The 20211-nt window shown below is 41.8% G+C and overlaps 1 protein-coding gene across 1 annotated transcript in view; it reads left to right on the forward strand.

Annotated features, from left to right (window-relative positions):
* The window catches only part of PCSK2 (proprotein convertase subtilisin/kexin type 2), a 106858-nt gene that overhangs the window by 20193 nt on the left and 66454 nt on the right, over nt 1-20211 (forward strand). Inside the window, exon 2 of the mRNA XM_034061057.1 lies at nt 206-310. Within this exon, the coding sequence (XP_033916948.1) occupies nt 206-310 (105 nt within the window). The remainder of the gene's footprint in view (nt 1-205; nt 311-20211) is intronic.

Consider the following 20211-nt stretch of genomic DNA (forward strand, 5'->3'; position numbering starts at 1 on the left):
GCATTGGAAACCTGTGGTAAATAACACTAATGCTTCTGGGCATACTTTTTAGACATAACCTAGAAGTGACATTTCTAAGAGTGTTTTGCATAACTCTTCCAGAGTCCTTTTGTAGATTCCTGAGTCACTTTACATGCATCAGTTTTTAATGTTATCCATATTAGTAGCCAGTAGCTCCATGATGTTTTTTCTCTCTCTTCCTCAGCTCCCTTTTTTAGATACTGGATACTTCTTTTATCACAATGGCATTGCCAAGGCCAGGAGAAGGCGCAGTCTTCAACACAAGCTTCATCTGGAAAAGGATTCCCGGGTAAGTGTTTCATCATTATGTGCACCTATCAGTTTTTTTATGTGACACAGACCATTTTTTATGAGGTCAGGGTGATGATCAAACCTGTGGTTATGGCTGTGTTTGCTTCCCCATGCTTCTTTCAGGCTTGGTGGCTTGAAACCTCCCAGATGCCCTCAGCTTTTGCATTTATTTCACTATTACAAATACTCCCACATTGTCTAAAATGTATCCTCTCTCCAGTAAGACTCAGTAATGCCAGAGTCTTCAGGACATCTCTGTGCACTCTGTCTCTCTGCCATAGGGAGGAGCCATCTAGGGTACATCTTGCAGTCATCCCCTGCATCCTGCTAGTCCATGGATCACCCAGTCCAGAAGACCTTGTGGTGTGAATGGTGGCATTTTCTCTGCAGTCACACTGAGACTTTTTCTCAGGGTATAGTGTACACACCAGATACTAGGGGAGCGTATACTGTCCAGTATTTAGAATTATAGAATAGTTAGGGTAAGAAAAGATCTTAAGATCATCCAGTTCCAACCCCCCTGCCATGGACAGGGACACCTCACACTAAACCACATCACCCAAGGCTTCATCCAATCTGACTTTGAACACTGCCAGGGATGGAGCATTCACAGCTTCCTTGGGCAACCCATTCCAGTGCCTCACCACCCTCACAGTAAAGAACTTCCTCCTTATATCCAGTCTAAACCTCCTCTGTTTAAGTTTTACCTAGTCCTATCACTACATTTCTTTTAGATGCTCTTGCTCACAGTCTGCAAATGGTGTGCTTGGTTTTCGGAAGCATAAACACTTCTGACAGGAGGGAAAGGCTGTTTTTGCAGAAGGTGATGAGCTGGCACTAGCAAATTCTTTTTTCTTTTCTTTAGAGTTTTTACACTAGTATAATACTAGGCTGGAGTGGGGCCATGCAGCATAAGAAGTGTATTTACTGCCCAAAGAATGTAGATAAGGCTAAAGAATGATAGCATGACAGCAATTAGATTATTTTTTAATCCTTCAGTAGGATTTAAAATCTGTACTGTGAGCAAAAAAGAGCAAGGAACATTTTTTTTCCAGACAGGATTTTATTGCCAAATATTATATAGTGTTGGAACACTTAAGAAAATGATAATCTGAGTAAGAAGAGAAGAAAAATAGGTTAAATAAGATCATAATTGTTGTGACAGCAGAGCAAGCGAGGTCAGATGAATTGTCAGCTTAATTTTCCTACTTCTGCATAACTTTCAAGTAGTTTTAGGCCCAGGTCCAACTGGGATGCACATGGCTACTTGCTTCCTTGCTTATGTGGCTGGGAGCCATATTAGAGATGCTGAGAGCTGAGTGCTGGCAGATTCCCTGGGGCTGCTGCAGGTCTTCCAGTGCTCTAAGGTATCTTGTCCTGTCTCCCTTCCATAAAGCTGGTACAGGTACAGGAGAGGGGCTGTGAGGAAGAGACCTTTCAGCCTGCTTTGAACACAAATTCTCAGGTTGCCCTCACTTTGTTTGCCAAGCAGGGATCAGAAAGTAAACCACTGAGAAACCACCTACAGTTACTGTATACTAAACAGATGTCATGAGAGAGGTGCTTTCGTTTCTCTGAACCACCCAATCTTGCTAAAAGCTGTTTCACTGAAAGCATACAAGTGAGTACGTTGCAGACTAGTGGCTGAGTACAGTTACTGTGTGCAGGTGCCTCTGTACTGGAAATACATATTTTTGTAAGCCTCTGAAAATTTTACAAGAATCTGTTATATTTGTATGAATCCATCAATTCTTATTGCAGCCTCATATGACATAGCTTCATTCCAGATTGGCTTTTGCACAGACTACCTCTAGACTAAGTGTCTGCAGTGCTTTTAAGAACAGCTTAAGTGAATCTACCTTCTTGTTCTGGGATGTTCTCTTTCACAATCGTCTGATATTGGTGGTCTCTGGACTCCTGGCTGGCTTCTGTCATGTTCAATGAAATCTCATTTTTGCTGTTAATCTGCCCGTCCTCCTGATACTGCATACAAATGGCTTGATTTTCCTTGGCTTCCTCCTTTGATTGCAGGGTATAAAGCCCTGTGTTTAAATAAGTGAGAATGTCTCCCATGTGAGGAAAAGAATGGAAGGGGCATGGAAGCAACATTTCATTTCCACATGTAACATGACATTTTCTCATCTACCCCTTCTACTTACTTTGTCCTCTTGGATAGTCCTTGAGCTCTTATGATACCATACAGGTAGGTTGTGTTTTATAATACAGTTTGAGAGCAATTAAAATCATTACTCTTATTTCCCTTCTTTGTGTTATACATGGAGTTTAGAGAAGTCATTAAAATTCCTGTCATATTTATGTATAAGTGGAAGCATGAGTTGTGTTGACAGTACTTAATTTCAAACTCCAAAAATAATTCCTAAATTTAATGGCAGCTTTCTGGACCATTTACATTCAATTTTACTTAACAACAAATGTCAGCACTGTCATGGTTAATATGTTAGCGCATGAAGCCAAGAATAAAATGTTCCTGTTGTCAGGCTAGCCAGGAAGCAAACTTCCACCACAGAACCTTACAAATCTCTTAGGAACCCTTATGGTAAGTGCTGTAGTTGTTTAGCTCTACCCAAATGTTGTGAGAAAGTGGGCTGCAGTTATTCTGTATACTTTTCGCTCTGGAGGAGATTACAATTCCTAGCTAATTTTAATTATTAGTTGAAAAACAGCACAGATGTTCACTCAATTAATTAATGTTCTTTAATCAAGGAAGTCCCTTGAGGAGCCATGTCAGTTTTTGAAAAGCCCAGGGAGATGGATGGCAAAACGCTATGCAAACAGGTTACTGCATCATTTTCATGCTCTGCATGTGTCTTATAATGCTCAAAGAAGCTTTGTTGTGTTAAAATTTAGTGTATGTTTTCACCAAAATAATTTGGAGATATGCTAAACATATAGAGCAGTTGTGTGATAAGCATCATCACTGTCAAGGGGATAGGAATGGAGCGTTAATAAGATGCCTTCCTAGAGATGCAGCAAGAACTGAATCTTTGTTTGGAAGAACAGCTTCAAATATGATGGATTTGACATGATTTAATACATTAGTGTTGCTGAAGCCTGAAGCAGAGCTGGCAGCAGGTAAAGACATATGTAATAGCATCATATAGTGTGTTGTTCTACTGAACTGTTCAAGAAGAAGGTGCAAGCACATGAAGGATCTTGGCTTTTGCTGTCAGTGCGGTCCTGTCAGGTTCTCACTGTCAGCATGGCAAATGCCACAGTGATTTGAATTGCTTCAAATGGAGGCTGTTTAGTTATTTAGATTGCATTCTCTGAGGTGCAGAGAACTTTCCAGGAGAGGCTTGCTCAGAAACAGCTCTTGTTTCAGATGCAAATGTCCATGATTTCCAGGTGCACTTGTATTTTGTGATTTTAACATATGTACCTTTTGTGCCAAATAGGTGGGACTGGGGGAAGTCTGTTTAACATTGTTCCATGTTAAAGCTGGAATGTTTAATGCGATAAGACATCCAGCATTCCCCATGCAAAATTGCATTTTCATTTGCCATTTATCTGTTAATTGCTTTAGCTGAAATTTCTCAGACCAAAAGGTCAGCCATTAGGCTTGGTTTGCTTTGGAAAGCTTCACTTAAGTAGCTGCTGTACTCCCTGGAGCTTCAGGCAGGGCGGCAGCCCTTGCCACGACCCATGGACACAGGGAGGAGGTGACAGCAGGGGGCAAGAGCCCTTAGTGACATAAAGCTAATGAGGAGCCCAAGTAGGATGGGACCAGGCATCAGCGTGAAGGTGAAGAGAGAATAAGCAGGACAGGCTGGAACAGAAGCCCAGAGTCAGAAAAAAGGTTGAATGATTTGGCATTAAGCCAGTCTATGAGCTGAAGAGGACATGGAGAGAAGCACAGTGATGGATCAGGGAGACTGGAAACAGCCCACACTGACAGACAGTGTCCACACTGACAGCAAAATGTGGTGCCTTCTGAGTGCAGGTCACAACACAACCTTAGAGAGAGGTGCCCTTTTCCAAGGGAGACTTCCCTGCAAGCAAAGGGAATACAGCTCCTGTAAGGGCAAACCTTGGTTTTAATTATGAGGGACAGGGGTATATTTCATCAATGTGATTGCTCTGGAAAAGCAGATTAGAGCTATGGAGATGCTTCATACTGAAAGGTATGAAAGTTTCTTTCCTGTCTCTGGAAATACAGTAGAGGCAGGATGGGAAGTGGAGACCTTCCCTATCCATCACAGCTGAAAGAAAATAATTGGATTCACTTCATTTTGCTTTTCAAAACTGACTTAGATTCAGGCCTCCTATGGAGAGACTCAGCTGTATTATTAATAAATGTTTTGGAAAGTGGCCACGTAAGTAAAAGGAAAGGGAAGAAAATGCACAGTCTTTTTGTTACCTTTCAAAGCAATACCGCTGTGTTTTTGCTGTTGTTGCATATATTCTGTTGGTAAATAGTCTTCCACTGAAGGAGCAAGAGTTGAAACACAGTTTGTTCCCTCGAAGATTATTTTGCTTTCTTTCAGGTTTTAGATAAAACCATTTTCCTCCCACACAGTCTCTCCTGTCAGACAGCTGCCAAGATTAATCCCACTCAAGAAAGAGGCTTTAATATACAGAGAAAAGCTGAGTCCCATTACTGATATCTATATGCGAGTGCATCTGTGTTGGGGGAATAAATACATATCTGCAAAGGGGGGGGGAGGTGAAATGAAAATCTTCCACTGAGGGTGAGTGAATTTGGCATTAGATCATGATTTTTTTGGATATAAGCATTGCAGTGATGGCAATCATGGTGAAGAAAGGGATTAGAGAGAGACTTGGCTGATACTCATGCTGATACAGGAGTCTGGGGAGGGCAGCTGTTTAGCTTCTTCAGGATCCATAGCTAAGAGTTCTCCCAGACTGCTTGTATCATGGGACGAGGGAAGAAAAGGGGCCATAAATGCAGAGGATCTAAGCTTTTAACTAACTAAATAAAAATCTTCTATATCCTTCCTTGCCTCAGATCCTTCCTATGTCCCTTTAACACAACTGGCTTGTGGTTGGACCGCTGCAACCTGGGAAGGCCATAGTGCCCTGTAATGCCAGGATAGGGGGTTGCCAAGTACTGCCAGAGCTGGGTATTTCATCCATGGTCACCTTCAACAGGGGGAAAGAGGGTCTGCAGCTTGGGAAGAGCACTACTGCTTAGCAGACAGCAGCCCTTAGCAGTGGCAGCACAATTTAAGATGACTTTCAGTGCCCTTTGTGGCAGCATTAATGACAGGCATGAGATGGGTTAAAGGGGGAGCCTTTTTCCTCTCTCCCTTAGCACTGAAATTCCCCTTTGCAAAAATGAAAATCCTCATGATAAGGTCGGGAGAACCCAGTTTTCCTCAGTTTCCCCCCATTCTTCAGTGAGTGTACCTGCAGTGACTTGTGGATGCAAGGGAAAGAGCCATTGTAGCTTTCTTTGCTGATTTGGTCAGAACCCCTTAATTCTGTGGTGGTGTAACCTGTTTCTCCAGCCTTCTGGTACTGGAGATGGACAATTCTGCCCCTGGAACATAACAATGAAATAATTTACAGTTACTTTTATAAAAATGGCTATTTTTGGCATCTCTACCCCTGCTCCATGCCCTACATCTTGATTTCTCAGCTTCCTCCCCAGTGCTAGTGATTGTTATTCCCTCGTAAATTTAGGATCAAAACGTGGAATCTATCCGAAGATGCTTCCTCCATCTGAGTGGAAAGCTGGCTTGCTCCTGAAAGCAAAGGGACAGCAATACAAAAATCCATCCCACAGGAAGGAGTTAGCACCTGACCAGTGTACTGCTGTAATCCTGCTGTTGACTCCCTCTGTGGGTAGAGGGGTTAATTTCCATGTGGCTCATCACAGCAGAGACCTCGGATATAAGATACATTGAACATCTGTGGGAATAGACATTCTCTAAGTGAATGTCATGCCCAAGGCTTACTACCTGGTCTCAACTCTTAGAGGGAGGCTTCAGGTCCCCCCAGCCTCCCATACTGGGTATGGATGTCTGCATTAGGGTAGAAAGATAGCAGAAAATGTCAGGATAGAAAGCCCTTTGTGTTTTCAGCTCTTTTCTATACATTCTTGCTGCGGATGGTAGTGGTGACAGACTTACCAGTGAAGTCTGTTTAGCATTTTGCTGTAATATATGCTGTCGTGGGGCTGGCATGCTGGTAGGATTATACCCAGGAAAAGTTTGGAGCTGCCATCAATTTTATGAGACTATAGGGCAGCATTACATGAGCACTGGTGTTATCCTTTTGGAAGGAAATGGAACATTAAGTAATAAAAGCTCTGCTTAAGTACCTGTAATAAATATTGAACAACCAAGAAAAGCTCATTAGAGGAAATGTCTTCTTTCCAATGCTGGAAAAGAACTGCAGCCACCCTCAAGCCTACACACTGTTGGGTGAAGCTGCTTTGCCAGCTTGTGCACCAAACAAGAGCTGAAGGTGTTTTTGTCTTCAGTCATCCTGACAAAATGAAGCATATTGTGCAGAAGACAGGCAGTGTCATCCATGAATGGATCCCTGGTTTATCTGTTTCTGGCATAAGTTGTCATATGCTTTATCCAGTGTTTTTGATGAAGGAGTTCTGAGAGTCTGTTCCATTTCAGAGGGAGGCCTATTCTTTTACTAAATAACTTTTTTCAGGTTGGTATCAGCTTGAACATTTGTTTTGCTTTCCCATACAGCTCAGTGCCCTTTTTGAAGATCCTGTATTTGTAATTCATAATGAAGCCAGTTGGCAAGCATTATAAGAATAAAACCCCTATTTTCCTGATGAAACCACAGTCAGCTGTACATATTAGATCATCTGATAATTGATCTGGTGTGTGTCTTATTGCTGAGCAAGTTTAACTCTTACATGAAGCATTTTGCTTTTATGATATTTAGACCCATTGCAGATGTTGGTGGATGGTTATGGGTGGTGTTATCTGGGAAGATGGAAAGGAAGAAGCAGCAGAGATTGCAGCACAGTGTTAAAAACAGGCAGATGGAGTTAGTCAGTTCATACAAAGGAGGAATTCAACCTGTGCTTCATATGTGGAAAGAAAAAGGATCATACAGCCAGTAGGACAAATATAAGTGATTTTAGGAATTGTATTATATGAGCTTTATCATTCCAAACAAGAAATCAACAGGGCTGCAAAGAGGATTTTTAAGTGTCTGACAAGAGAGGAAAAAAGCTTACCTACTATTTTGCCCCTCTTGCACAGCTGACAGAAGTAAGGGGGTGCTGCTGTGCCTCTGGAGTGCAGAGGGTAAGCTACTCTTTAGGCCATGAAATTGTTTGTGATAATGTCAAAGATGATGGAAATATACTGAAGTAGCAAGCATGGTTCATGACTCTACTATACACATAGCGTGGCTGTTGTCACTGCAAATAGTGATTGCTAAATTCTCTGTGATTGCTTTTTGAAAACTGAATCTGAGGGAGTCCCATTTCTTCTTGTCCCTGGCCTTCATAGTCTCTCTCGCTGTCCAAGAAGAGTTGATGGAGATTAACTGCTCACAGAAAGCCTTCTCCAGCTACCTTTTGCATAGCGAACCAGCAGTGACTCCAGCTGTAAAGCACTTAGCTGCTCTTTATTTGAGATACCACAATTATTGCATAGCAGTTAGTTTCTGTAATAAGAATAAAAAAGAACTCTCTGATATAAAAAATAATGAGGTCTAGAAGTACTCAGGTACTTAAGATGTCACTTAGGGTTGACAAGGTAGTCCCTTTCACTGCAGAGAGTATATTAACACATGATGAAGAAGTTTGTATTCCTGATGCTAAACTTGGCATTGTTGGCCCGTACGTTGGCTCTGTGTGTATATTGTATTTGTGATGTGCAATACAGTTCTAATGTAAAATATCACAACACTTGAGCATGGAATATTAAATATTTCAAACAATACGCTGCTGGAACAAATGCAGTTATATCTAGCATGATGTAAAAGTGAAGCTAAATTGGTCTATTATTTCTGTTTGTAACCAAAAAGACAGCTTCAGGGAGAAAAAAAGTCCATCAACATCAGCACTAAAGAATCTTTTATAGATGTATTATATGAAAAAGCACCATTAGCTGCACATAATAAAATAGCAGACTAGCAAAATAACGTCAAACTCAAAATACACATGCGTCTGTTATGGAGACAGCATATAACTAGAATTATAGGGTAAGCTAAGACTATTAGAAAAAAATATAACAGAATGTACCCCAAGATAATAGACTGATAAGTGAAGACAATACTGTGCAGATTCATGTAGAATTTTCCCCAAAATAGAAGTACTGACGCACTGGAGTCCTGGTGCACTGGGGGCTGTGCAGTCCATGTGGTCAGTGGTTTCAAGACACAGTTCAACCCTGATGATAAGTGACTCGGGTGTTGCTGATACCACCCTGGGACATTAGGATGGCTCAGATGGCCTCCTGAAATTGTTTCCAGACATGTAATTACATCATTTTCGTATTGCTGAACATGATACATGGAGTAAAGCAATAAAATGAGCTTTATGCCTCAAAAATACTTGTACCTGCTTGGAAGTTCAATAGATTTACAAAAGCCTGTTGAGACAGCAGAACCACACTCAGCCTCCACTCTGCTGCCTGTAAATTGCTGAACTGGCATTAGTTTAGTTTCTGCTTTATTGTTGATGTCTGTTCTCTTGACTGCAGCATCACTCCCCAGTCTCCCTCTGCCTTTTCCTGTCTCTTGCTTCCTGCCTGATGATTAGAGTCTCTGTTTTGTGGAGCAGGCCTTGTCTTTGTTATTTGTCTGTGCAGTTTCCAACCTTGAATGGTCAGTGGGATCTGTTTAATATTATAATACAAGCAGTGACAGTGGTGAGAATATTTAAGCTTTTTGTTAGCAGGATGTTGAGAAGAATGAACAGTGTCAGACAGTGACTTTGGATTAATGTGGAAACTATTGTGATCTCAGATTTGCTTTGGTTTGGGACAAGTTTGATTTTGAAGAAGAAATCTGGTGCTTTGTTGTGCTGAGCTAAATCACTGAAGATCATGTATATCTTGATATTGACTGGATCCAGGAATCCATGGATGTGGTATTGATGATAATCATTACTTTCTCTGTGGAAAGCTCAAGCCAGCTGTGGTCTGATGGTGAGACGAATGAAAGCCTTCTTTGGGCTGCCATTGCACCAGCATGTCCTGCACTGTGTGGTGACCCCTCTCTCTTCCTCTTGCCCTTGCTCAGGTCAGGACAGCTGGGGTTGGTATGGAAGAATCAGTCACGGCCTGGGAGCACTTGTGCTTGATGGTGGCAAAACATATGGGGAATCAGAAGTGCTCTCCCTTCCCAAGTCACCAACGTTAGAGCTCTGACAGAATTCAGACTGCCATGTGTAAGCTCATCTTCAGGGTTAACTTCACTTTCACTTCAGAAAGTGGATGTATTCAGCTAGACCTTCTTCTTTTCAGTACAAGTAAACTCTATGCTAGGAAAACTTCCTCAGGAGCAATGCAAAACATTTTGGAGTCCATTTTCTTTTGGCAAATCTCTTAAGCCTAACAGAAAGTTTGGAGACTGTGAAACTGCCTTTGAGTTAATGCCTTTTGAAAACTTGGAAATATACTGGTTGATGTATACTTTGGGAAGAATATAGAATTAGTTAAAACATTATTCCTGATATTCTGTGATGCCCGTGTATTTTAGAATGTGACATGGTAGATTTCAAATCAAACAAAATAAATTTATAACAGTTTATTCTTTCTTTACTTCAGAAGATCTGGGTTTCTTTTATGTGCAGTTAGATGACCAGAACCATTTGCTGTATATGACGTTCCCTGCCCACAGTGGGGGGTTAGTATTAGATGGTCTTCAGGTCCTTTCCAACCCCAACTATCCTATGATTCTGTGACATTGGCAATAACTAAAGGTGGTGCCGCTGAGGTTGTACAGTTAAATCAATAGCAACATATGACAGGAACAATTTTTGGTGTAGTTTTCTGGGATATGTGAATGTCCTGTGCCAGGGCTTGTGTTGCAGGGCTGTAATGTTAACACTCCCCTCACTTCTACTAAGAGAGTCAAGCTAAAAGAATCGATATAATGGCATATGTTACAATAAATGTCACACAATAAACGTATTATGTAGTGCATCCTCCCATGCCATTTAACATACTTTAGTACTGTTTAAAATTTGATGAGTGTTTTCTTTTTAAACAGCATTTCAGTCTATTAGTTTATTGCAGCCTGTTCCAAAACACTGTTGTTGCAAGCATTCTCTTTCAGTTCTTCAAAGTGTATATGAAATATCTTAAGTATAATATTAATTTCTTTTGCTATCAACTCAACAGCCCCGAGCCAACAAGGAGTTACAAATACATCTGTGAAATCATCGCTTGTACGCACGATGTGTTCCATGAATACAAAAAGGGGTTTCCAAAGGTCAGAGAAAGTTGATTGCAGTATTTGGAAATACAATGGAAATGAATTAAAGGTTCAGATTGAAATTATTTCTGAATAGTTTTCTGCAGTTATTATTTGATGCTGCATTGGAACATCAGCAAAATGGGTGCTTCCAACAGCTGAGAATAGCCCATAGTAATTAAAATGCTAATATGTATGTCATGGGCTGGGGAAGTTGAATAATGCTTCTTTGCCTTGTAAACTTCCAGCTGAGAGGAGAACAGGACTGGTCAGAATAAAACATTGTGGAAAGACTGAGAAATACCTTAACATCTCCATGGTACAGATTTGTCCAAATTAGTTATATAGTATCAGTTCCACACTATCATAAATGGATTCTAATTATTTTGGTATATGAAGTGATAGCTGAATGGCCACATTTCTGTGAAGATACAGCTTTATGTTTTCTATGATAGCCATCTACTGTCGGAGTCCTGACGATAAATATGTTTTTATTACGTGCACAGATTTCATATTGCATAAATGTAAATAGCCTGTTTCTATTCATTTTACCTTTAGTGATTCCAAGAATTAATGTTTCATACAGAGGAATGCACAGTAAGGGAACCATCAGCATTGCAGTCATGAAGTCTTCACGGAAGAACCAGAATGACCAGATCTAATTATTATTTTGATAGTCCTGATCTCACAGCAGTATCACTGAGCTGATGACTGCTGGGCTCTAGGTTATGTAACACTGCAGTGCTACGCTTAACATTCATAGCTGGTTCTCTTCTTCCTCACCAGCTCCTCATGTTCTCTCTTATTCCTGTTCTTTGGAGGAAGTCCAGATGCGTTGGTTGTACCCTCATCAAGATCCTGAAAACCAAAATAAGCCACTGAGGCAAGGAGATCCCCTGTGTTTTGTCTCAGAGTCTGAGGCTGAGTGATTGATTACATTTGTTCCTATCTAACTTGGCACTGTTGTCTGGCAAATACGATAAACTCATCTTCTGTGTTAAGCTACTGGTTTTTCTCCCAGCCTTCAGCTGCATAGTCTCTGGATCACTGGGTCACTTTTGTTCTACTGGTGGTTACACCAAAGTCAGCAATTATAGCCATAGAACAGTTTGGGTTGGAAGGGACCTTCAAAGGTCATCTAGTCCAACCCCCCTGCAATGAGCAGGGACATCAACTAGATCCAAGTTGCCCAGAACTGCATCCAGCCTGAGCATGAATTTCTCCAGGGATGGTGCATTCACCACCTCTCTGAGCAACCTGTGCTAGTGTTTCACCACCCTCATTGTAAAGAATTTTTTCCTCAGGTCCAGCCTGTATCTCCCTCTTTCGGTTTAAAACCATCACCCCTTGTCTTAGTGCAACAGGCCCTGATAAAAAGTCTCTCCCCATCTTTCTTATAACCCCCTCTTAAGTACATAATGCCTGGAGTCATTCTCTCTCAACAAAACAAGGAGCTCAAGGCAGCTGCAATCACGGCCTCTCTGCTTTTTGGAAAAGCCACCTTCTAGTCACGTCTGCAGTGTCTTAAAAATGAGAGATACCTTTTATAAACCTTATAGGTGCAAGCTGAATTCTTCTAGCCTGCCTCATGCATCTTATAGATCTGACACTGTGAGGCAACAGGCAATCTCTGGCAGAGTTTGGACAAAAATGCCGATCCTCTTAGGCCAGGAGATACTGACATAATTGAACAATGATTGCTTTATTTTCTTTTCTCAACTGTGATGCTCTCCTGGGAAAAAGTTATTTGGAATCCATTTTATTTGTTTTGGAACATGAGCTTTTCTCGGTATAGTTCCCTTGGTTGCTATAGGAAGAGAATTCCTGTTTGGACTGTTGATTTTCTGAAAAGAGGAGGGGAAACCTCTATGTTAAACTTTTACTTCCTTGTTTCCAGATCTAACCATATCTCCTAAACCTCAGCTGTCCTTCCCCAAGTTGTACAGAGCATGTTATGAGAAAAGCTATGAAAATTTTCCTGTCAGGATAACTGAAAAATTCATTTTCCTAAAGAAAAACAACTTTTGAGACTCAAACTCATTTTATTTCTGATACTGCAGCCACAAAAATAACAGAAACAAAATCAACCTTTTCATGTGTGAAATACCGAATTGGGGGAAAATAGTGTACTGCACCAAGTGATTTTATTTAGGGGGAAAAAACCATCCTAGTTTCATTTTGTTTCAGCCTTTCTGGTCAGAACTTCTGTGAGATTTTGTTTCATGATAATTTATGCTTGTTTTCTTCAGTTTCATTCTTTCCTTCCAAATGAACATCCAGTTGCCACAATGTGAAAAGTATGTTTTGTGCAACCCAAAATAGGTAGTGGGAGACAAGTTCTAAAAGAAGTAACTGATTATCAGCCAGGACTACAACGTTCTTCTGGTCATAGAAATGGGTAACTCACTGCTCACTTCACTGCTCTTCTTAATTGAATCTAAATGGATATGAATGAATCTAAAGGCAGTAGTACCAGGGTGAGGGTTAGAGCTTCTCACAGCTGTGCAGACCTCTTGCTCTCTGATGCCAGATCTCTCTAACAAACCTCCACTGGGTCTTTGGTCCATAGCCATTGTGAAACATAGAAGGAAAGGGGCTTGGCACAAGCCAACTGTTTCTATTGCCAATTCACTGAACAATGACCATTTGCTGAACATCTGCATTGAAGGTTTTTTCAGTCCTGTTTGGATATTACCCTCAGAAGCCATTGATAGCTAAAACTGTCTCAAGAGTTGTATCCAGGGGAGCTCAACTCATCCTGCCTTTTCTAAAAACATCTAAGGAGGCTAACATTTCCCTCAGTCAGGGCATAGCTCCTCTCGTAACAGCTTCTTAAACCCTGTTCTGAGGAGGTAATGGGAGCTGAGTGTTGCAGTCCTCCAAAGAAGGAAGCATTTTTCACTCATAGGCTATAATTCACTGAAAACCAAACCAAAACCCCCAGTAGTTAATTTGACATATACAGAAGTATATGAAGTATATATAGAAGTATGAATCATAGAATGGTTTGGGTTGGAAAGGACCTTAAAGCTCATCCAGTTCCAACCCCCCTGCCATTGGTAGGGACACCTTCCACTTAGAGCAGGTTGCTCCAAGCCCCGTCCAGCCTGGCCTTGAACACTGCCAGGGATGGGATGCCCTTCTCTGAGCACCCTATGCCAGCACCTCAGCACCCTCAAAGGGAAGAAGTTTTTCCTAATCAATGATTTATTTCTTTTTTACTTCCAGAAGTCTGTTTGGAGACAAGCCTGGAAAGGGGATATAAATGATTGGATTTGGTTAATTTTGTCTAAGGAAGAAAACTTCCTGCAGTGAGCAACTTGTCATAGTGAAAAATGTTTTCTGTTCCATTTCAGAGTTGCCATATGCACTCTCAGTGGAATTTGGAGCTTAATTATGAAATGTTTTCACTTCCATGTGTCAGTGAGTTTTGGAAGAAAGTTTGAGTGTATGAAAGAAATGCAAATTTCAGACTGAGAGGTATGAAAAAGGACACTGCTTTTAGGAGTATGAGTCAAACTGACGTCTGCTGGTGTCCTACCGTTCACTGTGAAACACTGAACATTTTTGCATAAAGGGCGTATTTCCCTAAAGACAGCTGTTTACCTGAGAATGCTATTTGTCAGAAGAGTCTACTCATCGTAGTTTTCTTATTAGCACTGTACTTGAGGAGTGTGTGCAAGGTGAATTACCTACCTGACTTGCAAACAATGAATAATTCAGTGTAAGCTGTGAAGTCAAATAAATCTCAAATACTTTGTCTGCCTGCAAAATAGATGACGGTGAGGAAGGGGCTGCTTTGGTGGTTTAAGACTTGCAGATCTCTCACTGAAATGATCTGTCCATCCGAAATAATTTGTGGCATTTTATGGTACGTAATGAAGCAGTCTTTAGCTACGTGTTTCAAAGCATGTTTCAGAGATGGATTATGCCCATTTCACAAATGCTGGAAATAAACAGAGGGAGGCTTTAAATTTTCCAAAAGGTCACAAAGCAAAGCAGAGCAAACGGAGGAGTAGCTTCCAGATGCTGATCTACTGCTCTGGAAGAGGGGGAGGAAAGAAGAAAATAAAACCCACAGCTGGATTACAGCCATTTGTGGTCTTTACAGCACCTGGACAATGAGAAAACTGAGATGAGAACAGGGGGGAAAATCAAAACCAAGAGATTAGTGCAGATCCTCTGAAGCCCAAAAGAATTAAACAAAGGACAGTAACCTTAAACTGTAATTACTGTTGTCATTTAGTGTTTCCACATGCGTGATCTGGAGGCTCAGGGGAAATTACTGCGCTACAGGCTATCTAAGCATAAAATAATAACCGAATTGTATGGAGGCATTTGTCCCTGGGTATAATCCAATGCTAGTGGTCCTGCCTCTGCTCCTGTCCTTGATTCCCCGGGGCTGCTTCCAGCTTTTCCCAGGATGGCACTTCCTCATCCTGCGTAGCAGCAGCAGATGGAGAAAACATATTTACATCTCTAGCGTGATAAAGGTTTGAGTGGGAGATCTTTGTGCTCAGGAGACTGTAACCCAAGTAATATTTTTTCATTTACTGTTTCATTCTTGCTGTTCAATCATCAACTATTTTTTGCATAAACTATGCACAAGTTATGTAAGTGACCATGTAGCAGTTTATATCTTTAAAACATATAGGTGCAGCATTTCTCAGACAGTAAAATCCAACACCCCCCTGTCTTTGCATTTTCAGATGAAAAGAAACAGGCAGGGGATGTGTGTCTTTCTGCTACTTCAGACTATGCTACTGACCCCAAATGTGTGCTGATGGGCTGGGGAAGGTGTTGTTTGGCAGAGAGATGTATCAGTGATTTCTTAGCAATTAGGGCTGTGTTGGTGTTGTGTGGTTTTTATTATACTGTTTGCTCATGGAAATGGGAGCTCTCTTGGATCTCTGCAGGTAGGAAGCTGACATTTAGCTGCGTTCAGTTCCCCTGCCTCAACTGCCGGGAGCATCCGTAGAACACCAGGACAACATATTCTTAGCTCTGGTCCCAAACTGAAGCACTGCCTCCAGGCTGAAGTTCTATCTTCTTTGTGTGTGTTGCCCTCAGATGGAGATGTAGCATGAAATGATGAATAGTTTTTGTCTCCTTTGTGAGGTGATTTGAAACCTCTTTTAATATGTTTTGCCTGTTTGAAGCAGCAGCTGTCTACCCACCCTGACTAGAGGAATTAGGGGCTTTGATGAGAGACATGATGAATGATGTCCTTGAGATTTATATGGGGGTTTTGTGTCAAGTCATGTGTTAAATTGAGAGAGGATATATGAGGAGGGTACAGGAGAGAACTCTTTCTCAGTTCTGCCTTTATTTTTCTTGTGAAGGTTGACAACAGGAAAGGGATTTTTTTTCTTTTCCTCCATGTTTTCCATAAGGGCCTCAGGTAAGTTTTTACTGGACAGCACAGTAGCTTTCCAGGACTCTGGCTTGATAACAAATCTCAAGGTAAAACAAGCCAAATAACCAGCTGCTTCCTTCATCCCTTACTAAACCATAAGTTCAGTTACACACTAGTGTAAGATATGAGGTGTTTGTGCTTTCTTCCTCACTAACCGTTGTCTGCTTTGTGAGTTATGATAAAGGGAAGTTAAATTGCCGTGGACATTTTCCATCACCTGTAGGCACCTGTGGAGGAGCAGGGTACCTGGCTTAAATGAGGAGGAGGAGATGCATGTGAAGGAGCAAGTACCTCAGGTGGGGATCACACTGGGATTTTTGCCCTGTTTCTGTGCAGTGGGTCACATGAGCTTATGCTGATCCCTCCACAAGCTCCAAGATGGAAATGCTGGAGGGGAGCAATCTGTGAGCCAACACAATGCAAAACAGTGCACATACACTAGGAGGTCTCCAGGTCATGTCCATGTGCTGTTGCTGCTTGAGGAGCACTGAACATACCAGTTCATGAGGCTCTGCATGGTGCTCCAGCCTCATATATACATCTCTGAACATCCCTGCTTCCTGATTTCCCCTCAATACCTTATAATCTTTCCCTCACCCCAGGGTTGTGTATTCTGAATAGGTTACTTTTTCTGAAACAGACATTCTCCTCTGAAGCAAAGACTAACAATTTGTCCTCACCAGTTCAGCCCAGCAAGTTTGAACTTGGGTTCAGCCACAGGGAGGCTGTTAACAGTTTTTCTTCTCACACGCATGGTGTTAAACACAAGAGATGCATGTTTCTCCAGTTTGCAGCAGTGGAAACCTGAAATTTCATGGAAATGAATGGAGTGAGTCTATGTTTATCCTTGGACAAAAAGAGATCTGGGTCTTTGCACTTCAGCCAAGAAGCTAACACCAAATGTACACTGTTCCAGTGTGGTGGTTTCACCTGATGTTTTTCTCAGTGGTGTTTCTGAGTTTAGGTATTCTTGTCTCCTGTCCTCACTGTTTGTTCCTCTGATACCATTCCCACTTTTTTGTTTGTTGCAGGGATAGCTGGTATTGGAATAGGGAATATGATTGCATTTAAAAACCTGTTTCTAAGCTACAGCACTTCCCTGATCTCATTTGCAATCCAGTTCAGGGTGAGATGTGGCAAGATGAAATGAGGGAATACCTTGAACTGGGTTTGCCCTTCCTGCAAGGGAAGCAAGAAACAATGAAGGGCCCTACCCATAGAAAGGATGGTAGATTTCAGTCCTTCCCAGGGACGTCAGGGGTTTTAGTTACCCCATCATGGTTGTTACCCTCAGTCTCATAAAATGACATTTTGAGCCAAGATTTTGTCAGGGCCATCCCTTACATAATTCTGCTCTATCTCTGGCAGCGCCTTGTTGTTCCTCATTTTCCTTTTGTGATGGTCATTAAGGCCCAGAACAAAAGACGTACCTGCTCTGACATCATTGTGTTGTCCTCAGCTTTCCAAGCCCATGATTCTGTCATTTAGCACTGGATGTTTTACACAACTTCAGACTGCAGTGGCCTGAGAGGTGGGACTTCATAGCCCAGTGTAGGCATCTGTTCAAACCACCATAAAGTCAGTCCTTCTGTGGTGGTAGTTTATTTCTCCAGACCTCCCTTTTGTTGTCCTGTGAAGTGCTGGTAGTCTCAAGCCACTTCTTCAATACTTGCCATAGCACAAGTTGATGCTGGCTTTTTTGGAAGAGCCCTTAAATGTGTGTGCAGAAGGCGCTATTAGTATTAAACAGAGATTCATCACTTCTTATCTCAAAGAAATGCAATTTTGTGAGGGAAGCTTCTCCATTAAGTTTTTATTCTGTGGAAACCATAACATGGATTGGGGCTCAAAGTTTGGACACAAGGAGCCATTTCCATAGAATTCACATGCATCGTTTTTGATTGCCTGCTGTGTGAAACCTGAACAAGTGATTTTCCTCCACGATTTGCTGAATATTTGTCTCAATGGAAATAAACTAGGAAAAGCAAGAAATATATAATAAGATAGCAGTTTACAGGAGTGCATGGAAATCTTTAGTGATAAGCAAAAGTGTATTTTGGGTTTAGTCTTTCTCGGATCCTTGGGGTACAGCCTCTTCTCAATGAGTGTGAATACAGAGGTCCCTATTAATATTAATGCAAGTTATGTATGTGTACTGGGAGGAGAATATACCCCAAAGCCTAATTATTTTATGCAAATAACTGAACTGTAAAGATACTCCCTCATTTCTGGACAAAAAAAAAGCAGCAAAGCTCAAAGAATTTGCAGCAGGATGATGATTTTATAGTTTCATTTAAACCAGCCTGTGCTCTGACCCAGTGGGGACAAGGGAAAGCTCAGGCACCAAAATCCCTGCTAGCACACTTGCATCTCCAATTAATAATGAGTTTTGTAGTCTTTGGGGGACCGCTTTTCCTTGCTTTAGGCAGTGGATAAATAGGGGGGCTTGTGACAAATCTGAACCAGTTGTATGTCCTGGTCCCTTTGAAATCAAGGCAGAACCCTCTTTGTTTCTAAGATTTGTGACAATTAATTTAATTGTGCAGATGTGCGTTGGAGAGAGGAGAGGCTTGGCCAGCAGCCAGCGGGGCAGGCTGCTGGAGAACATGGGCAAGGATGTAGAAAGCCTCTCTGCTCAGGGGGTTGTTGAGAAAACCCATGAAGGATATTCCAATCACACTTCTGTGCCTTGTACTGCCCTGTGACCGTGACAAGCTGAGGAGAGTTTCAGCCTCAATCAGCTCGGTGTATTAATGTCTCAGTTCCACAGGTTCTTCCTTCCCTATTAGTTCTCTGTGTGCTCTGTTACGCTGGGGCTGGCTCTGTGCCCTGGCATGGCATCTCCTCCCTGCTTTACTGACCCATCTCTGCTCTGTGTTAGGTGTCCTGCCTACAGTCTCATGCTAGATGTGATCCCTCTGCCAAATCACTTATGTCCTGTTAACTTTCTTGTCAAGAAAAGAGCTGTAGGCTTTCCCTAGGGAAATGTGGGTTCAATATGCTGCTCAAGCAGGCACTAGGCAGTTTGTGAGTTCAAGGGCAGAAGGATGGATTTCTGCCATGTGATGGCAGCCATACTGTGGGATGAGGTGGGAAAAGTGCCCTGATGTAGATATCTCTGCCTTGGCTGGGCTCTTTGCTGCAGTGCTGGGCACCAGTGAGCTCTGCAACTGTGCTGTCTGTGGGCTTCAAGGCAGGAATTGGAGGAGAACCTTGGAAGATTAACAGAACAATTCTGACATACAGCATGTCTTGACGAGGATCAAGGTCAGCCTTAGAGAGTATACAATTAAAAACTGGTTTGGCTAAGGGCCAGAACAATAGGACATCAGCTGCTTCTTTGCTTCTATGCAAACCAGTCTCTTATTTGCAGCTTTTCCTACCTTTGCTGTTGATACAGAAATTGCTCTCCAGAAGCAGTTCTGTTTTGATGCTTCCTCTGTGGCAGATGGCCTGGCCCTGGCAGCTATACGCTGCTAACCCAGTGCTGTACAGCAGTGATACATAAACCTCTGCTCATTTTATTAACGTGCTTTGTGGCAGGGATCCATAAACCTCTGAATCTAGGAGCTGAAGAAGTGCAATTGCAACCTTTATGGTGTATAGCCCAATCAATACAAATCATCAGTTGCTTCCTACTGGGCTGGAAAAGACATGCATGGGAGCAAACTCCCTTGTTTTTTTTGTTCAGTGTATTTATGGTAATAGAATAAAGAAGTAGCTGTGCTATAAACAACTACCCTGCTGTTGGGTGCAGGAGCAGATACATGAAAGCGAGCAGCAGCATAATTGCGGTTTTCACTCTGTCATAAGATTGGCTTCTGGTTTGTGTCTGGCTTCTAGTTACAGAATTTCCTGAGAGAAGACATTGTGCAGCCCATGTAATTCCCACCAGGCAGCACTTTAGGAAGATCAGTGGTTTGCAATTTCGTATCTCAACTCTACTGAGATAGCAGCAGTTCTGAAGGCATTAAAAATAGACAAGAAAGGCTCACTAATACATCACTACCACTCATGTGAACCTTGAAGTTTAAGTATTACAGGTTTGAAATATTAAAATTAGACTTTCTGGCAGTTGTTGCTGTATCACTGCAGGCAGG

The sequence above is a fragment of the Melopsittacus undulatus genome, chromosome 3, assembly GCF_012275295.1.
Source record: "Melopsittacus undulatus isolate bMelUnd1 chromosome 3, bMelUnd1.mat.Z, whole genome shotgun sequence".
Lineage (NCBI taxonomy): Eukaryota > Metazoa > Chordata > Aves > Psittaciformes > Psittaculidae > Melopsittacus > Melopsittacus undulatus.